General features: G+C 38.9%; 2 protein-coding genes across 2 annotated transcripts; both read right to left on the reverse strand.

Annotated features, from left to right (window-relative positions):
• Positions 1–376: 376 nt before the first annotated feature.
• Positions 377–4,997, reverse strand: LOC121745580 (U2 small nuclear ribonucleoprotein A'-like). The gene is made up of 8 exons (XM_042139535.1): positions 4,794–4,997; positions 4,631–4,671; positions 4,425–4,554; positions 4,128–4,333; positions 2,232–2,402; positions 1,718–1,768; positions 1,346–1,519; positions 377–829 (listed from the first exon to the last, which is right to left on the reverse strand). The coding sequence occupies exons 1-8, from the start codon at positions 4,873–4,875 to the stop codon at positions 824–826; spliced, it is 861 nt and encodes a 286-aa protein (XP_041995469.1). The 5' UTR covers positions 4,876–4,997; the 3' UTR covers positions 377–823.
• An 895-nt stretch (positions 4,998–5,892) lies between these two features.
• On the reverse strand, positions 5,893–12,422 carry LOC121745343 (chaperone protein ClpD, chloroplastic-like). The gene is made up of 12 exons (XM_042139207.1): positions 11,590–12,422; positions 10,636–10,799; positions 10,312–10,541; positions 9,082–9,190; positions 8,880–9,010; positions 8,416–8,517; positions 8,031–8,312; positions 7,847–7,944; positions 7,478–7,772; positions 6,782–7,015; positions 6,453–6,686; positions 5,893–6,363 (listed from the first exon to the last, which is right to left on the reverse strand). Exons 1-12 carry the CDS (start codon positions 12,294–12,296, stop codon positions 6,052–6,054), a joined length of 2,898 nt encoding a protein of 965 aa, XP_041995141.1. The 5' UTR covers positions 12,297–12,422; the 3' UTR covers positions 5,893–6,051.
• Between the last annotated feature and the right edge of the window lie 6,300 nt (positions 12,423–18,722).

Raw genomic sequence — 18,722 nt, forward strand, 5'->3', positions numbered from 1 at the left:
CTGGCCTCCAGGAAGAAAAAGATGTGCATCTTTGCTTTTATAATACTTAACAGAAATAGAATGTCCACACAAGTTAAAGTTTTCCTAGAATTGAAATGTGAGAACATTGCAAACAAGGTATTGATCTGTTTTGCATTGAGTTTTTATTAATGAATTTTGAGAACTTTTATACACTTGTCAATGAATATTTCTGTTTGTTCTCTTTTGCATGAGACAGTTTGATACATTCGATGATTTACTTGCAATTTCACACAAGACGCAAAGAGGTTCCTATCATTTATAAATTACATTTTCTAACAGTTAAATCATCTACAAACTTTGACGTATGAAACTGCTTGATAAAAGTTTCGTGAATGAAATCAGGAACGCAACTTCATACCAATAAAACTCCATCTGCATAAAACGTCTGCCACTACAGATGACCAATTTTCAGCGATCACAAAACCATTGAAATTGATGGTTGGATTTCTCCTCAGAACACAGCTAGTTAAACATTTGATTTTAAAAAAAAAAAACAAAAAACAAAAAAGAGATGTCTGAACAACCTAATACATGAAAACGTTTTTCCTCAAGTTCCGGTGGCCACTGCAGAAATTCATGTTTTCTAGACAACTGAATTGCACACAGCAAACCATGTTTCTCAAATACTACGTTGTTAACAAGTAAACTCCCCTTGCCTATTCGTCATTACTCTGAAATCTTCATGGGAGAAAAGATCACAAAACATTACAAAACAATTTTGCAACACGAGGTGGGCATAGTCCAAAGGTTCGGGAGGATACACGATGAATATCATGTGGCTGCATATTCACATGGAACAAACCTATTCCTGAAACAAAAAATGCATATGTACAATCTGTAAGATTCATATGTCGAAATATCTGATTAAAATTAATGGACACAACACCAGACTACCTAAATATAGAAAGTTCATTATCTTCGTCAACATATATATGTTGTGCTTGGGGAAAAACAGGAAAAAGGAAAAGAAACACCTAAACTTCTTATGTTCTTTTAATTTTAATTTTCTGCCAGAAACTAGATGACTGCATTTTCACATACTTAAGATTAGTAATGCTCAAATTATGTATAGATGGTACTCTTTTATTCATACCTACTCGTCAATCTATTATGTCAATTGTCAACATTTTTTTATGGAGAGAATTCTACTAGGACGAAGCCTCACAAGTACAATGCATATTTTATCCTTCTAAAAAGAGAACAAACTGAAGCCTACTACACCACTTAACTCAAATATGAAAGACTCAAAATCTAACTGTGCAACAGCACGAGTGAGGCAGAACCAAAAAGAACACAAGCTATACAAATGAAAACATGCATATACCTCTTCCATTGCTGATGAATCATCTTTCTTTACTTCAGACTCACTTTCTTTAAGTTCATTATTTGTTTCTTTTTCTTCTGTGATCATATTATCCTCCTGTTCAGTAGCCTCACCGTTAGGTGCATTGTCATCACCGATGTTGAACTCAGCTGGGAGCTGCCCTGATTTGAGTGCCTGCAAGCAAGAAATTATCAAAACTCATGATAAATTTCTAAATGAGGTACGCAGGGAAAGAGAACATGAAAAGAAATCACTGCAGACTAATGGATGGGAACAAAAATGCAAATATTTTGTGTAAAGAAGTGGAGGTTTGCATTTCACAATTCAAAATTGATTACTCTATCCTACTTGAATACAGGCCTGTCAGATTACCTGTTCAAGTCTTGCCACCTCTTCAAGAGTTTGTGAATTCACAATGGCAGCCTGCAAAAGGATAAGAGAGATGAAGTAAGAACCCATAATGAGAGAAAAATGTAAACAGGTGGATGGTTGGATGGAGAAAAAAAATTTAGGAAAGAGAAATCACGATGTATTCTTCAATCAGCCAGAACCCAAATGTAAACTGGTGGATGGTTGGATGCAGCAGAAAAAATGAAGGAGAAAAGAAATCTCAATGCATTCTTCAGTCAGCCAGAACCAAAACATACGAAAAACTGCCTAATCCCGTCATTTCAGGGGAGAGAATTTGAGACACTCTCCAATTTTGCTCACATTTATAACTCCTAAGGCATGGCAAGTTCTTTACCTATTCTAAGTCTTACGCTAGATACTTTTGCAAATAAATTTTCCAAAGTTATCATCACTTCCAGTGTATGGTAATTCATGTTGACCCTTGAAGATATGCGGTGGCAGAACTCAGAAGAAGAAAAAAAGTATATTCATATACCTTAATAGCCAAAATTTGTTCTGGTGTAGGTGCAGCTGGTTTAGATGTTTGTTGCTCCCTTGCAGATTCTTGGGTACTAAGAGTCTCAGCAGGTACAACCTTCGCAGATTCCCTTTTAACCTCTTCTTCAGCTTCTTCTGACGCAAACAAAATTTTGGCTTCAGCACGTTCCTATATGATGTGTGGCAGTATTTAGCAAAGTTAGACACCAAAAATTTACTTAAATACGGTGTGAAGCAAAATTGAAATAAACAGAGAAAAGTAAACTTGAAGAAATGAGTTAATTACCAAAATGGAAAGAGTAATGATATAATCAAGCGAATCCTAGCACAAAAAAGTATGTCTACTAATGGCACTATATGCAAGAGGGGAGAAAAAGTTTACATGCACATAAAGCATTAGCCTTAAAGTCATGACCTACAATGTAAAATATACACGTGGTGGGTCTAGTGACTAACTATAACCAATTTTAACAGAGCTTAAATCAACTATAATAACACACAACGCATTGTACATTCTGTATATAAAAGGGCACATCATCATAATATGATTCACTCACAAGTATAGTCATGAAATATGTAATTATGTTGAATATTCACAATGTGATCCAAATTAACCATGAGAAGTTTCTTCTCTAGTACTAGGATCAGCTTAAATTGGATAGAAGTAATAATATCCCTATTATATCCCTGTCTGAGACCCATACACTTCCTGATGTATATTCCCTCGTTCTTGCAACTTGTAAGGAGTAGTATTCAAACAATTTACTTATAGCAGCTGATATTGGATGTGGGTAAGATGGCAAGAGAGGAATCAGGAATCTCAACGCCAAAATTATTCAGGTTATCGATATTCGATATTTTAGAGGTTTCATATTCTGTAAATGCTTGAGTACCATCTATTCTTTACAGGCTGAGCAAACGAGGCACAAGCAGTGGCAATCTCAAGGGGTAAAATACATTCATTGTTATCTTCCCATTAAACATGATGGCAGTCACACAATTTCAAAACTCCCCAAAAAATGATACTCCCTCCATCCACGAAAAATAGGGCACTTTCATTTTCTGCACTCGTTTTGAAAAAATGATAATAAATAGTTAAAGTGGAGAGAAAGTAAAGCACGAGAGAAAATAGTGTAGAGAAGTCTCTTGTCTATATTATTCTCTCTCTTACTTTTCTTTCTCTCCACTTTAACTATTTATTATCATTTTTTCAAAATGAGTGCAGAAAATGAAAGTGTCCTATTTTTCATGGAAGGAGGGAGTATAAAAATAAAGAGAATATAATACAGAGAGTGAAACATCTGATCAAATTAACCCCCAGACTCCTAATTGTCATAACTTAGACTAATAGAAATTTGAACTACAAATAAACTTAGTAACTTCTGGTTTGTTTACCTTATTTTAAAAATAAGGAACCCAGCTTACATACCACTGAATCATGTTTAACATCAGATACTGAAAATTTGTATTAACACAATGCAGAGGATGCTCAACATTTCTAGTTATGGCGAAGGTATCTCGAACACAGAGATGTTAGTTTACCTTGATGTTTGCATAGCATAGGAATGACAGTTTTAAGAGCAAAAAAATGTATTTACATCAGAAATAAACCATTTTCAAACACAAGATCCAGCTTTAAACCCAAAGGTGAAGTGCAACCAGATGAAGCCGATTATATGTAAAGAACTAAATAAATATTCCATCCAAAATTACTTACAAGATATGATTGCATGTAACTCTTGTTAAAATTTATAGCTTCATTTAGATCAATTGATAAACAAGCACGTCTGCAAGAGAAAGGCAACTCCCTACCACATTAACACAATTTTTTGTGCCATTTCATAACATCTAGAATGCAGTAGAACACTGGAACTAATATATTTCGAATACTAACCTTTTGTTTTACTTTCTTGAAGTCCAGAACACGCAAGGACTTCAGCTTGTGGATAACATACAAACGGTAATTGGGTTTTTTCGTAATATTGTTGTCGAGCAAACTAAGGAACTGCAGCTTGGGAAGTGATGCAAGAGGATCAATCTCAGCCAAGTTAGTTAACCTATTGTTGGTGAGGACCAAGGTGTGCAATTTTGGCAAAAACTCTGCACAGTATCCAAAACAATAACTAGATAGCTCAAGGTTGCGCATACAAAATCCAAAGTAGCAGAGTTCACTCTAGAATAGTGTTTATACCTCCAAGGTTAGGACTGATGCGAGTGATTCGGTTATTGTTCAATAACAAGGTCCCTAGTCGATTCATGAGAGGGAAGTTCTCAAGCTTCACAATCTCATTATCAGATAAATCAAGAGTGTCGAATTGGTCCTGTTAATTAAAATCATTCATCACTAAAAGAAAAGGAATTGAATACCTAATGAAGTAGAAAAGGGGAAAATTTAACCTCAGTAGCACCAATGTTCTCTATTACAGCAATTTTGTTCCCTGGTCGGAATCATAGAGAGAGAGAGACACAACTCATTAAAGGCACAAATACACAACCCATTACAAAAACAGGGAATCTTCTAGTATTTTAAAAACATTAGTAGGGTTTGAAAGAAGGAAACCTCGGAGATCGAGTTCTCGCTCGCGAACGGCATTGAAGAAATGGGGGCTTTTCCATATCAAATCCGCCGTTAATCTCACCATTTTCTCGCCACTCTTTGTTTCCCTGTCTCTCAAATTTGAAGAAGCGGCAGCAGCAGGAAGCAGTTGGAGAAGAGTATATTTTGCATAAGAAAATATGTACTCGGCAGCTAACCCGAATCTGAACACTTGGAGCCGGTTTTATACAACGATGGAGTTATTTGAGTGTCTCAAAATAGTACTTACTACACAATTAGTATTTCTTAAACTTTATTTTCTCCCAGATTAATTTTTTAAATACTACTATCATTTTCTTAAATTTTGTACATTAAAAAGAAAAATCTCGAGCTTACAACCGAATAAGAACTAGTATTATTATTTGAGGAGGTCCCTCCCTTTTGTTAATACATTCGTCCATAATAAAATACTCTCTTAGTCCTATGCAAGGAATAACTACTGTTACTATTATTATTTGAGGATGTCCCCCTCTTTTGTTAGTACATTCCTCCATAATAAAATATTTTTTTTGTCCCATAAAAATACGAGCATATTAAAGTAAAATTAGCGGATTATAACACCACACCCTCAGTATCTAGTGTGTCAATGATGATATAAGTTGTAAATAACTTGACGTATATGGGTAATAAATTGGAATAACTTCTCATAAATAAAAATACCTACTACATCCGTCCTACAAAAATATGCACTCTTTCATTTTTAGTCCGTCCCACAAGAATATTCACTTTTTAATTTTGAAAAGTGTTTTATCTCTAATGAGGTGGGACCTATTTTCCACTAACAAATCTTTAATTACTTTTTCTCTCCACTTCTCTCTTATTTAACCAATTTTGCATTAAAATTCGTGCCGAACCAAAAGTGCATATTCTTTGAGGATGGATGGAGTATATTTTTATGGGATGAACGAAAATAGAAAGTACACATATTTTCTATGGAACAGAGGAGTAGTAATTTCATTATTTTGATATCTTCATTATTAAATACTCTTATTTCATTTTTATTGTAGAAGTTTTTTATATGTATTCGCATTCTTATTCTTCAGAAATATTTTTGTGAAACAAATTAAAAAATATGTGTATATATATTTGACAACAAGGTGGCACGTCACCGGTGTTACATGGACTAGGGAATGAAGGCTTCCATTCACGCCCATCATTATATATGAACCGATTATTTACATGCTCTGTACAAATGTATACGCAAATATACACCTTGATCTCCTTATAATTTGGAGCTTGTGTCGGATAATTCGATCCTACGGTTTGATTTGTTGGAGACGACTGGATTCCCGGTACTTTCCACATCGATCACAGCAATGTCACCAGCCTTGTATTCACCAGAAAGTAGAGACTCACTTACCAGATCTTCAATTATAAGTGTAACTGCTCTTCTCAGAGGGCGAGCTCCATAACTCCGGTCATAGCCTTGTTCGCATATCAAGTCCATGATTGCTTCTGATACCTCCAGACCAATTCCCAAAGACGCAAGACGTTCTTTCACTTCATGTAGCATTATATCCAGTATTGCAAGCATCTGTAACAAGAGGAAATGGAAGAGGTTTCGATATATATCCCAAGTTGCTAATATGTGAATTCAAATGTATAGATGAAAAGGAGCTGAACCTCAGGTTTCTCAAGAGGACGGAACACCACTACTTCGTCTATTCTGTTGAGCAATTCTGGGCGGAAATAACCCTTTAGCTCTTCCATCACCAAAGCTTTCAGTCCAACATATGATGCTGACTCATCTTCATTAGTGAAAAAACCAAAGGAGTTGTGTCTGCCTTTAGCAATGGCAGCTGATCCGACGTTGGAAGTCATTACAACCAGTGCGTTCTTAAATGATACTCTTCGACCCTATTGAGTGAATTTCAAAAAGATTAGTAGCACATAAAATAATAATGTCATTCATTTTCACAGGTTTGAAATTTTATGCATTACTGCAATGAAACCTGAGAATCTGTTAGGTGACCATCTTCAAACAATTGCAGCAGGATGTTGAATATATCTGGGTGGGCTTTCTCAATCTCATCTAAAAGCACAACGGTAAATGGCCGTTTTCTTATAGCTTCTGTAAGAGTGCCTCCTTCTCCGTAACCAACGTAACCTGGAGGAGATCCAATTAGCATGCTTACAGTATGCCGCTCCATATATTCACTCATATCCAATCTTAGCATGGCAGACTCCTACAAGATAAAGTAGAAACAGTATTTCTCTTGAGCCATAGAAGCAAGAGTAATGAAGAAAGCAATAGCTCAATGCATTACAATTGCTGAAAATTTTCATATCCGGGCATTATTCAAGGTTAAACAAAAAAAAAGTCATGTTCTCCCATGTATAGCTTCAAAATAAACATAAAAATGCCTATATTTTGGAATAATGATTTCATATCATTCATAAAATGCATCCCTGATAGACAGGAATTCCCATCTACTGCAAAATGGCTCAGACCTGCATCTTTCCTATTGGGTTGCGCTACTTAAATAATAGTAGCATAAAAAGGTAGAAGGCACAGATCTATAAGCCACTGCCTTATATATAATGGTCGTATTTAAGGTAAAGCCAGAAAATGGGCATGGACTTGGTTTGACCATGTGAATATCAATATAAGATCACAACAAAAGGTGTAGCGAGGAATGATTTCTTACAGAACCAAAATAACTTGCTGCCAAAGCTTTGGTGAGTTCAGTTTTCCCAACACCAGTAGGGCCACAGAAGAGCATTGCGGCAATTGGTCTGTCTGGGTCATTCAAGCCAACACGAGATCTTTTCACAGCCCTACAAATAGCAGCAACAGCCTCATCTTGACCAATAACTCTTTTCTTCAGCTGTTCATCAAGGCCCACAAGCAGAGTTCTTTCATCGGCTGTTAGTTTGTTAACTGGGATTCCTGACCAGAATGAGGCAACAGTAGCAATATCCTCAGGCCCAACCACTGTAATTCTGCAAGAGATGAAAAGGCTTAGTTTGTAGCAATCCAGGGGTCAATCAACGATGTCATAAGGCAGAACACATACTCATCATCTGAGGACACTAACGACGGATCAGAAATAAGTATCTCATTCTCCTCCAAGCTAGATTTCTCATCATTTTCTGCCAGTCTTGTTGCCAGTGACTGGTCAAATACAAAACAACGGAATATTAGAAAGAATCGGCGTAAAACATACAAATAGAACTTGTAACAATGCATATTTAACTTACTGCTTCATGCAAGGCCTGAACTGTTCTAATTTCTTGCCAATAATCATTGGGCGACTTTGATAGTACTGAAGTTTGCTTCTTCTTTTTGCGCTTAGATGATTCCATTCGAGCTCTACTTCCAGCCTCATCGATAAGATCAATAGCTTTGTCGGGAAGATGTCTATCTGGGATATATCTAGCAGACAGATGTACAGCAGCATTAATGGCCTCCAAAGTGTATACACATTTGTGGTGAGACTCGTACTTTTCACGCAAACCCATCAGTATCTGAACAGCATCAGCCTAGAATATGTTCGAAAATGCATCAAGAGGTGGTGATGGTAGGAAAAATGACAATTATAAGTAATATGTGTGTTTCCTGTTTGTCAATAAAGATTTCTCGCACCTGACTCGGCTCATTAATGAAAACAGGTTGAAATCTCCGTGCCAGTGCTTTATCCTTCTCAAAATGGAAGCGAAATTCATCCATAGTTGTTGATGCAATACACTGCCACAAAAACAGAAGGCAGGCAAACACAATTTAAAGATCCACCTAATCCTGCCCAAAACCAGCATATTAATTCTTTAATAGGACAATACAGGAAACAAAATTTTTGTTTCTTAATTTTCTTCAATTTTTTTACTTGTATTTATAGACTTTGAAGAAATAGAAGGAACGATGTTTACATCTACATCAATGTTGAAAAGGCCAGGTACTTACACCAGAGCTTGTTGTGCAGAATGCAAGTAACTGTAGGTGTACATCTTAAAGAAAATAAGCATTGTAATGATGCTTCAACTAGAAATATATTAAGTATACAGAACATATAAAAGTATACAATACAGAAGCATGCACTACAGACTTGTCACCTGGAATTCACTCCGTCCGAGTGATGGTTTCAATAAATTGGCTATATCAAGACCAGAACCCTTATTTCCTCGTCCAACTGTGCCAGAACCAATAAGCGTGTGGACCTCATCAATGAATAAAATTATATTCCCTGAAAAGAGGCAATTCGTTGAGACATGATCAAAGTTTTAAAAACCACAAACGGTCCAAACAAGCACTCACTTGACTTTTGAATCTCTTTTAGTAACATGGTCACACGCCCCTCTAACTCCCCCCTCTCCTTTGCACCTGCTATTAGGAGACCTATATCCAAAGACAATATACGCTTTTCCTGGACCAGAAAAAAAAAAAGCAATATAAGCGACAAACCTCAGCAGGCAAACAGTTATAATAGTTAAAGAATAGCTAAGCTTATATATTAAAATCATATAATCAAATAATGTGTCATAGTGTGCAGTGTTGTTAGGGTCGCGGGGTGCACCGGGTCGATGGGGTGAAAATTCGGGTCGCGGGTCGACGAGTCGACGGGGTCGAGAGACCCACAAAGCTAGGTTAATTTTTTTGCCTTTTAATATTAAATAAAATAAATATGTTGCTCTAATGTTTATAATATATCAAATAATATAAATGTAGACGCAATTCATGTGAATAGAGATAAAATGGAAAATAGAAATGATCAAAATATCAAAACAATTCATAAGTCATAACACAATAAATAATTGAAACCATTGTCTGAAAATATCAAAACAAAGGAATATATGAAGGGTGGCAGAAACAGATCTTTGAATTGTTTATTTGTTTAGAAGTGAAGAGGCCGAATTCTAAAGTGTAGAAAGTAGGTTTGAAAAGTTTGATGTGGTGCATGCATATATATAGAGAATTGTGATTGAGAGAGTCAGAAAACATGTGAGAGATTTGAGAAAATCAGAGATAGCATGTGTTTAGGGCGACCCAGGCGACTCACTCGACCCAGGCGACCCACTCGACCCAGCCGACCCAGCGGCGACCCTGTATCTCGATCGACCCACCCATGTTGGGGCGGTGATAGTCTCGACCCAGGCGACCCGAGCGACCCGAACGACATTTTGACAACACTGATAGTGTGTCCGGATAACAAATGATAGTAGAACATTAAAATGCTAGTGAGGGAATTTATTTAGATGGTTTAATTTACTGATTAAAGAAGTTGGTCAAAACAGGATCTTATTCTAAAAAAAACATCCTTTCTTTTTTACAACTATAATTTATTTTTGGAGTTTCGAAGCTTTAAGAAGATAGTTTACTAAAAACTTGTGAAGATCTTATCAAACATCTTATAAGAAATCGTAATAAGTTTATAAGCTCAACAAAACACCATCTAAGTATAAAGCCATGCATTTTGACTTTCTCAAAATAACCCAGAGTAATATAAACTTTGACAAATATCTTTTCCTCTGTAGAGAGTGAACCCACCATTAGAAACAAGGGAACGGTCCCGTCAGCAATATGTAGAGCCAGTCCTTCTGCAATAGCAGTCTTTCCAACCCCAGCTTCACCAAGAAGAATTGGATTACTCTTGGTTCTTCGGCAAAGAATTTGAATAACCCTCTGTAATTCAGTATCTCGACCAATTACAGGATCAATAGATCCCTGGCTAGCACGGGAAGTGAGATCCACACAGAATAGGTCAAGAGCTTTTTTCTCTGTAAAAAGAGCAATGAATCTCGATTTAATTACTGTGTTTAAGATTAACTTATCCAGCAACACCATAGAGCAACAGGTAATATTGATCCTGACCTGTTTCCTTTGCAGGAGAGTTTGCCTGATTGATTTTCTCAGGAAAGATGTTTCCCTGTAGCCTTTTGAATGCAGTGGAAGCTGGTTCTCTTCCCTCTTTGGCGAGCTCTCCTTGAAGTCTGGAGACTGCCACTGTTGCCAAATGGTTCATATTCACACCTAATCTGAAACCATTTCAGTCTAGTTCAAGAGATTACACGTGAAAACCACTAAGCAACTATGTTATCTTCAACTCAATTAGCATAAAACGATGCAGAAAAGGAATCCCAGTGAGTTAGGAAACAACATTGTTATTGTGATTTCCAAATTCTTCCCAGTTACATGTTGTGGCTACATGAAATAAATACACTAAGAGTAACATTTTTTCAGGTTTGTGTTATGATCTAATAGAAATTGACTAAAAAACCTAGATAGTTAATATTTTAATAAAGTATAGAATTATTGTCCTGTGCACATCTATGTACCTCTAAGGTAATTACATACTACTATATTCTAAATAGATTGATTGGAAAATGGGAAAGAATAACCTATAGACTCTTATACTAAGGTCGCGTGGAAGGACAAACCATTCACATCAAGGACAATGAGGTTGGAACATATATGCTGTGCATGCAAATAGAGAGAGAGCCGATGCCACTCACACATCCAAATGCAGACATCCACTGATCTGAGAAACTAATTGCAATGAAACAATATCTAGAAATGCACAAGGAGGCACAATGAATGGCTGCTGAAAAAGCACAAACTTTTAAAAAACAAGAGAAATTTGTCCCCTTAGAAGCATGAGTAAACTTAGCTCATGACAATCTATCAGCTCAATTAGCTATTTACGCCACTAAAACTAGATCAAAATCCCTACATAAACTCTCAATCGCTTAACATACAAACTAAAGTGCTACAAATTGCAAGTAATGAGAAAATTGTATAATGCTAAAAGTGTTTAACAAACACTACCTCTTAAGCACACGGCTAGCATTGCCATCATCAACGGTGAACAATCCAACTGCGATATGCTCAGGTGCTATGTAATAATACCCCATAGTCTTGGAGTACTCAACTGCAGCCTCAAACACGCGCTTGGTGCTAGCAGAAAACGCCACATCCGTAGCCGACGTCTCCGACTGCGGCAAAGCCTCCCCATCCCCGCCGTTCTGATTATCTTCCTCCCACAAACTCTGCACAGCAGCTCGCGCAGCATCAATGGTGATGCCAGATCCCAGGAATCCACCGGAGTCGCGATCCTCTGCAACGAGGCCTAGCAAGAGGTGCTGCGTGTACACCATGTCCTTGCCCATAGCCTTGGCTTCCCTCTGCGAGAACATCACCGCTTTGATCGATCTCTCTGTGAACCTCTCGAATATTCCTGACACCACGAAAAACGGCCGCCTCCGCCTCGGCTTCTTCAGAGCACCTGTGTGATTCCGATTCAATCCACAATTTTGAGCCAGCGAAACTCCGAAATAGGAGGAAGAATAGCTGGTGCTGGTGCTGGTGCTGGTGCTGCAAGCAGTAGAAGTGGCGGTAGCGGGGGGAGGGCAATTTGGGGAAAAGGCTACTAATTTATGGCAGCGGTGGTGAGCGGCGGAGGCAGGAACGCCGCGGATCGGGCCGGAATTCAGCACGCAATTGACAGAGAGCGGCGGTGAACATGACACCTCCATTCAATTGTAAATTAATTTACAAAATAATTATAAAAAAATTAGATTACAGCGGTTGAATGCGTGAGCTGAGCACGCTGAAGAAGAAGCAGAGAAGAAATGAATAGAAAATGAAATATGGGGTTTTTTCTTTTATCGTTCTTGAATAGAGATATCATTCCATATTTGTAATGGACTTTTTTTTGTTCCGAGTTTGGGAGACCCTCATGCGTCTCCTTTTAATGAGACGCATGACAATTATGTGTCTTTCATAAAGACGCATGAGGGTCATGCGCCTCTCTTTTTTTTCATTTTTTTCAACGAAGCATGAGGGTCATGCGTCTTAGGGAGAGACGCATCTCCCTCATGCGTCTTTTTTTTAAAATTTTAATAGCCGACGCATAAGCGTCATGCGTCTTAGGAAGAGACGCATGAGGCTTATGCGTCTCTAACTTGCTTAAATCAGCCAAAATAGGCAGAATATGCGAGAGAAAGAGAGCAAGACAAAACGTGGCGATTTCCTTGGCGATTCCCTTCACATTTCGGTAAGTTTCCTTCAATCTTTCAACACTGCTCCCTTATTTGTTGTTTATTTGCATATTATTAGGGTTTTTGATAAATTTATTTAAACTTACTAAATTAGGGTTTATTGAAAAAAATTGTCTTTAATTGTTGTTGGTTTGTATATATATATTTTTGCAGAAATCATGCAAGTATTCGTGAGTTTATATTGGGGTGGTAGAATATATCAACTTCCTCAAGTGGGCTTTTGTTATGATCCTCCACGTGCGAGAGCTTCTATCGTATTGAATTCATGTGTTTCATTATCTGAATTAGTTGCAATGATATGTGATAAGATAAGAATAGATTCAAACCAACACTTCATCGAAATATCTTAGAGGCATTGTTTCTTGGGTACCGGTACGAGTTATGTATGTACTGGGGTTGACAGTGATGAAAGTGTGTTTTTTATGTTCAGTGCGGCTCTAAATTCTACTCGGCATATTGAATTATTTGTTGAGTATTGGTCTGTTGGAAATGCCTTCATCACACCAATTGTTGATCATGGTGTTGGATCATCTACGAGGTTTGAACCTATGAGCATTGATTGCGGTATGAATGAGCAAACAGATGTTGCAGATTCTGCTGATGTTGGATTGAATACTCAAGAGAATGTACAAGAGCATGCTGATGTTCATGTTGTACGAGAAGACCTTGATGATCCAGAATTGTCGTCATCATCGTCTGATGATATTTTAAGTGATGATTCCGGTGCTGACTCTAGTGATGAGGAGGTAGTGTATAAACTCTTCGTGCAAGGTGAACAACCACTTCCAGAATACGTTTACACTGGGTTGAAATATTTTCGCAGACTGCCGAGTGGTCCTTCTTTGGCACCTGAAGTTGGTAATGAACGCAGTACCATGTACTGGGATGAAGAACACCCATATCGGATTAATGCGGGAACAAATTTTGATAGCAAGCTACATGTGAAAACTGCTATTACTATGTGGAGTCTGAGGCAACACCGGCAATTTAGGGTGGTTGAGAGCAAATTAAGAAGGTGGCATGCCGTGTGCAAATATCCAGCAGGGAGGACAGAAGATGGGACAGCTATTATCAGCGAGACCGACGATGAAAAAGCGAATGAATGTTGGTGGGAAGTTTCTGTTACACACATGGCCCATGATGATATGTGGGAGATTAGGAAGTGGTGGGGACGCCATAGTTGTTTAGGCCATCGTAATGATAGAGGACATGCTAACTTTTCATCACCAATGATTGCTTTGTGTATTCGCCATCAGTTGCTAAAAAATGTCGAGTTCAGTGCCGCAGCCGTAAGAAATTTTGTTCATGACAAATTTCATGTGGTAATCAGTTATAAGAAGGCATGGTATGCACGGAGAAGGGCTTTAGAGATTGTATTTGGTGGATTGGATGAGTCATTTAGGCGTCCATCTTTGCTACTTGTACTTTGAATGAAATTATCCCTCAAGGTGCATCTTTTGTGATAGTTTAAATTTCTTATTTTGATGCCTCTGTAGCTTGAAATTATATGGACCGAAGTAGTATTGAATTATCATTTGTATTCGTTCATATTATCATCTGCCTTGAAAAAAGTTCTCTACTTGAATATGGGCGACAAAAGTTCTCTAAATTAAAAGCTACTTATACGACGACGGAGTGTATTTAGACGGTTCAATCCCCTTATTCTTCCTCGTTGACAGTCTCTTGTACACTTTACTCATGAGCTTCCCAACACTGCCGCGTGATGAACCCTCCGCAGCTGGTCGAGGTTGGACATGGATGCTCTGATCAACGTCTTCTTCCTCATTTTCCTCCTCTATGTTGTCATTTTCTTCTTCTCCTTCATCATCATCCTCTTCTTCAGCTTGTACAGGAGGCACGATCTGATAATTCTGGAAGAATGAATCGATCGACGCTTGGGCCCCACTCCACCCACTCCATTGCGGCACGTCTTGGCTTTGTGAATATGGGCGATGATTCCAATCGGGCTCAGGCTGGCTTGGAGAATACAGGGGACGGTCCCACTGCGACTAAGACTCATGCGCCGGGTATGAATACCACTGTGGAGGGTCATGCTCTTGATTCTGCGGCTCTGGTGCTACATAATCGGGATGCGGCTGCGACATCCTAAACTGCTTTGTGTAGCCGTGTCCCCCAGTCCGAACACCAGGCACTCCACGACGTCGTGGAACTACTTCTGGTTGGTAAGGCATGACCACATCCTGATGCTGAGAAGCGGGGTACTCCATTACATCAGCGTTGTTCGTAGATTCGAGGACATTCCTAACAATTTCTCAAATCTGGCGTACTCGTGGGTCCATTTCGTCTTCCGTAGTTAAATGGAAAACCTGCTGAAAACCCTCAACCTAGACAAAAAAATGATACAAATATCAATACGAAACAAACTATATCACATGAAAGCATATAGTTCAATATAACAAACTTACAAATAGTCTCATCGAAGCAGCCGACTCATTCATCCCAACAGTGGCCCGTGCCCCAGGCTGAGTCATGTACGTCACGGTAATCCTGTTATACCACGCCATATACCCCGGGTTCATGGGAATATTCATGGACATCGGTGCGGCGTATTCAGCAGCTTGGAACCTTTCGTACCTCATGTCCCACTCCCCAATGTAGAACTGATGCGTGTTTGCCCAGTTGTTGCCCTTCTTACCACGCCCATCATTTTTGCCCAAATGATCGGCGTTCCTTAGCATCCTGTCTACATACTGAGGTATATCCTGATACCGATTGAACTGTCCGCGCACTCGTCCAGGCTCATGGGCCTCGACATAGGCCCAACATAGCAAGTAGGTTTCGCACAAAGAGCATCTATTCACATCATTGCAGTAGTCAGACAGTATGCAATTTGCGTATGGCATCCAGATAAACTACAAAACAGCAATGCAAATGCCAAATTATTTCCATAATAAGTTCATAAATGAAGTTCAAAGGGCAATAATATTCACCTGGCTAGGTCTAATCAGAGATATTTGGTAACGGTAATGCTCAACCGAGTGTCTAGGAGCATTTCCTATCCGCGTTGTTCCTTTCCACCTATACATAAAGTTGATGTAAGAAAATAACCCAATATGCATTAATAAATAAATATGTAGATATATACCTGGCGCCACATGGTGCATATGGCTCGTGCACTACTGGTCCTATGAACGCAGGCCTCAATGTGGGCATTCTTTCCTACGCCCATAGTTGCAGAAGGATCATAGGCCCGCCCAACTCTTTTCTCTTATCCATGGAAGCCTCGAACAGATAATGATAAAGGTAGGCCAATGCCGCACTTCCCCAACTAATATTCTTCACCTCTTCCGGATCCCCAAGCCCATTCAACCACATAAATGGCACCTTACACCCCGTGGTGTCCGGTAGAATGAGACCTCCTAATAAAATTAGGGCATGGATACGTGCCCTTTGGATGTATACGTAAGTAGGTAGGTCATCACCCAGAGGCATCCTTGTCTGGTTGATCAACGCGGTCATCAGCAAACCGCCTTGCTTTGTCTCTGTGGAAGTATCTGGTATCCATCCCAACAGATCGCGACACTTGCTGGTCCAATCTGGAAAGTTGTCAAGATAGTCACGCCCTGTGAAAACGTGACCCTCCGCCCTCAAGCCCCAAATGGCTTGCACATCTTCCAAGGTGGTCATCGCCTCACCGATCGGTAGATGGAAAGTGTGCGTCTCCGGCCTCCAACGCTCAATCAACGCCGTGATCAGCTCATTGTCGACCTTCATGGGCCTCCCACAATCGATCATGCCTTTGAAGCCAAAGACGTCAAGCCAATATCTAACATTCTCATGAATTTCGACGTCCCAAGTCTTACTTTTTGTCCTTCGGACTTTAAATACTTGTGTTGTGCCCTCTTTCATGAGTTTATTTGAAATGTGATTTTTCTGCATATTTAGCACGGACGGGTCTTCGGGTCCATATAATAATTGTCCGCTAGAACTTGAAGTCTCCATCTAATCTAAGTACATATTCACAAAACAACAATTACAAACTCACAATGGCAATACAAATAACATATACATTCAAATTCATCGTCAAAATAACAAAACATCATAAACCAAATGATTCACTCCAATTCAACACAATTCATGATTTATAATGTCTAATTTATATATAACTACTAAATTAGAAGGTTAAATTAAAAGATACATTTCAACCCATACTCTATTCTCCAATTACAATCAAAATCACAATACCAAGTATCTAAAACATATCATAAACTATACAATAGCATGAATTTAACCAATAATATCCATTACCATTAACAAAACAACAAAACATCGGCTAAAAATTAAGCAATTTGTTGTAAACCCTAATTTACAAAAATGGGAGAAATCTAAACAAAATATGCACATTAACAATAAATAAGGGAGGAATGTTGAAAGATTGAAGGAAACTTACCGGAATACAAGGGAAATCGTCGGATTCGCCGGAATTGCCAATGAAAAATCGCCTAAATCGCCAAGGGAAACTCTCTTTCTGTCGCTGCGAATGAGGCTACTACCTCTGACTCGTCTGATTTAATTCGAATTAGAGACGCATAAGCCTCATGCGTCTCTCCCTAAGACGCATGACGCTTATGCGTCGTCTATTAAAATTTTAAAAAAAAAGACGCATGAGGGAGATGCGTCTCTCCCTAAGACGCATGACCCACATGCGTCGTTAAAAAACAAAAAAAAAGAGAGACGCATGACCCTCATGCGTCTTTATAAAAGACGCATAATCGTCACGTGTCTCATTAAAAGGAGACGCATGAGGGTCATGCGTCTCTCCCAAACCCGGAACCAAAAAAAGTCCATTACAAACGAGGAATGATAACTCTAGTCTAGAACAAAAATAGAAAAAACCCTGAAATATGAGGTTTATATAGTAGGTGTTGCGTCTGAGAGAGGAACGCATAAAGGGAAAATGGAATATTGAGAAGACCACGTGTTAAGGGTAATCCCCTCAACGAGTCTTGATCGACGACGCGAAGTCGACGATGAGAAGAAGAACGGCGGACGTCTCAAGCTTGCCTTGAGATCAGCTCTGATTGTAGGGTTTGCGGTAAAGTAAAGAACAAGGAAAAATCAAGAAAACGATAAATTGAGGAAAATAATATGTTATTTCATTGATTGCCTAAAGAGAATAACAATTGTCCTATTTATAATACTAATACTAACTTAATAAGCAAGAAATAGATATCCTAACGGTACGGTAAATCAAAATAAATAATTAATAAAGATATGGGGATCTCATGTGGATATGCACGTATCAACTCCCCCGCGGTTAAAATCCACCTTGTCCTCAAGGTGGGAACCACGACACAACGAAGAGAGTCCGAAACAACAACTTTGGCGAGATAACTCCCCCCGGATCAAATGCCCATCGAATAATTGAACGACTTCCTTCAATATTCCCATAAACATTCACCGAGTTAGGCTCGACGCCTGCCGTGGATGACATATCGATGAATGGCACAAAATGCTTCTGCCCTTCGAGGAATGGCACAAAAACCGAAGCTGGAAACCGTGATAAAGTTGCAGTCGTTACCTTGAGATGCATTGCAATAGGAGCATACTGCTTCTTTGGTGCTTCGTCAATTATGGTGGGGTTTTCAATCACCGGCTCTGCTTCATCCCGAGCCTCAACGACATTCTTCGACACATGAACATCTTCTTCTTGAATTGCTGGCAAGTCCCCATTCTCTGGGAGGTTGTACAGTTCTCCAGAAACAACGTCTTTTGCAGATGACGTGCTTCGCTCCGAAACAATATTCTCCTGAACTCGGATGAGAACTGGCTCTTTAGGAACATGTACTACAACATTATGGACCACCGCTGGGCTAACACCAATATTATTCACATAATAGGGATCAACGGTGTAAGGCGGGGCAGCAGCGGGCAGCATCG

Source organism: Salvia splendens, chromosome 8 (assembly GCF_004379255.2).
Source record: "Salvia splendens isolate huo1 chromosome 8, SspV2, whole genome shotgun sequence".
Taxonomy (NCBI): domain Eukaryota; kingdom Viridiplantae; phylum Streptophyta; class Magnoliopsida; order Lamiales; family Lamiaceae; genus Salvia; species Salvia splendens.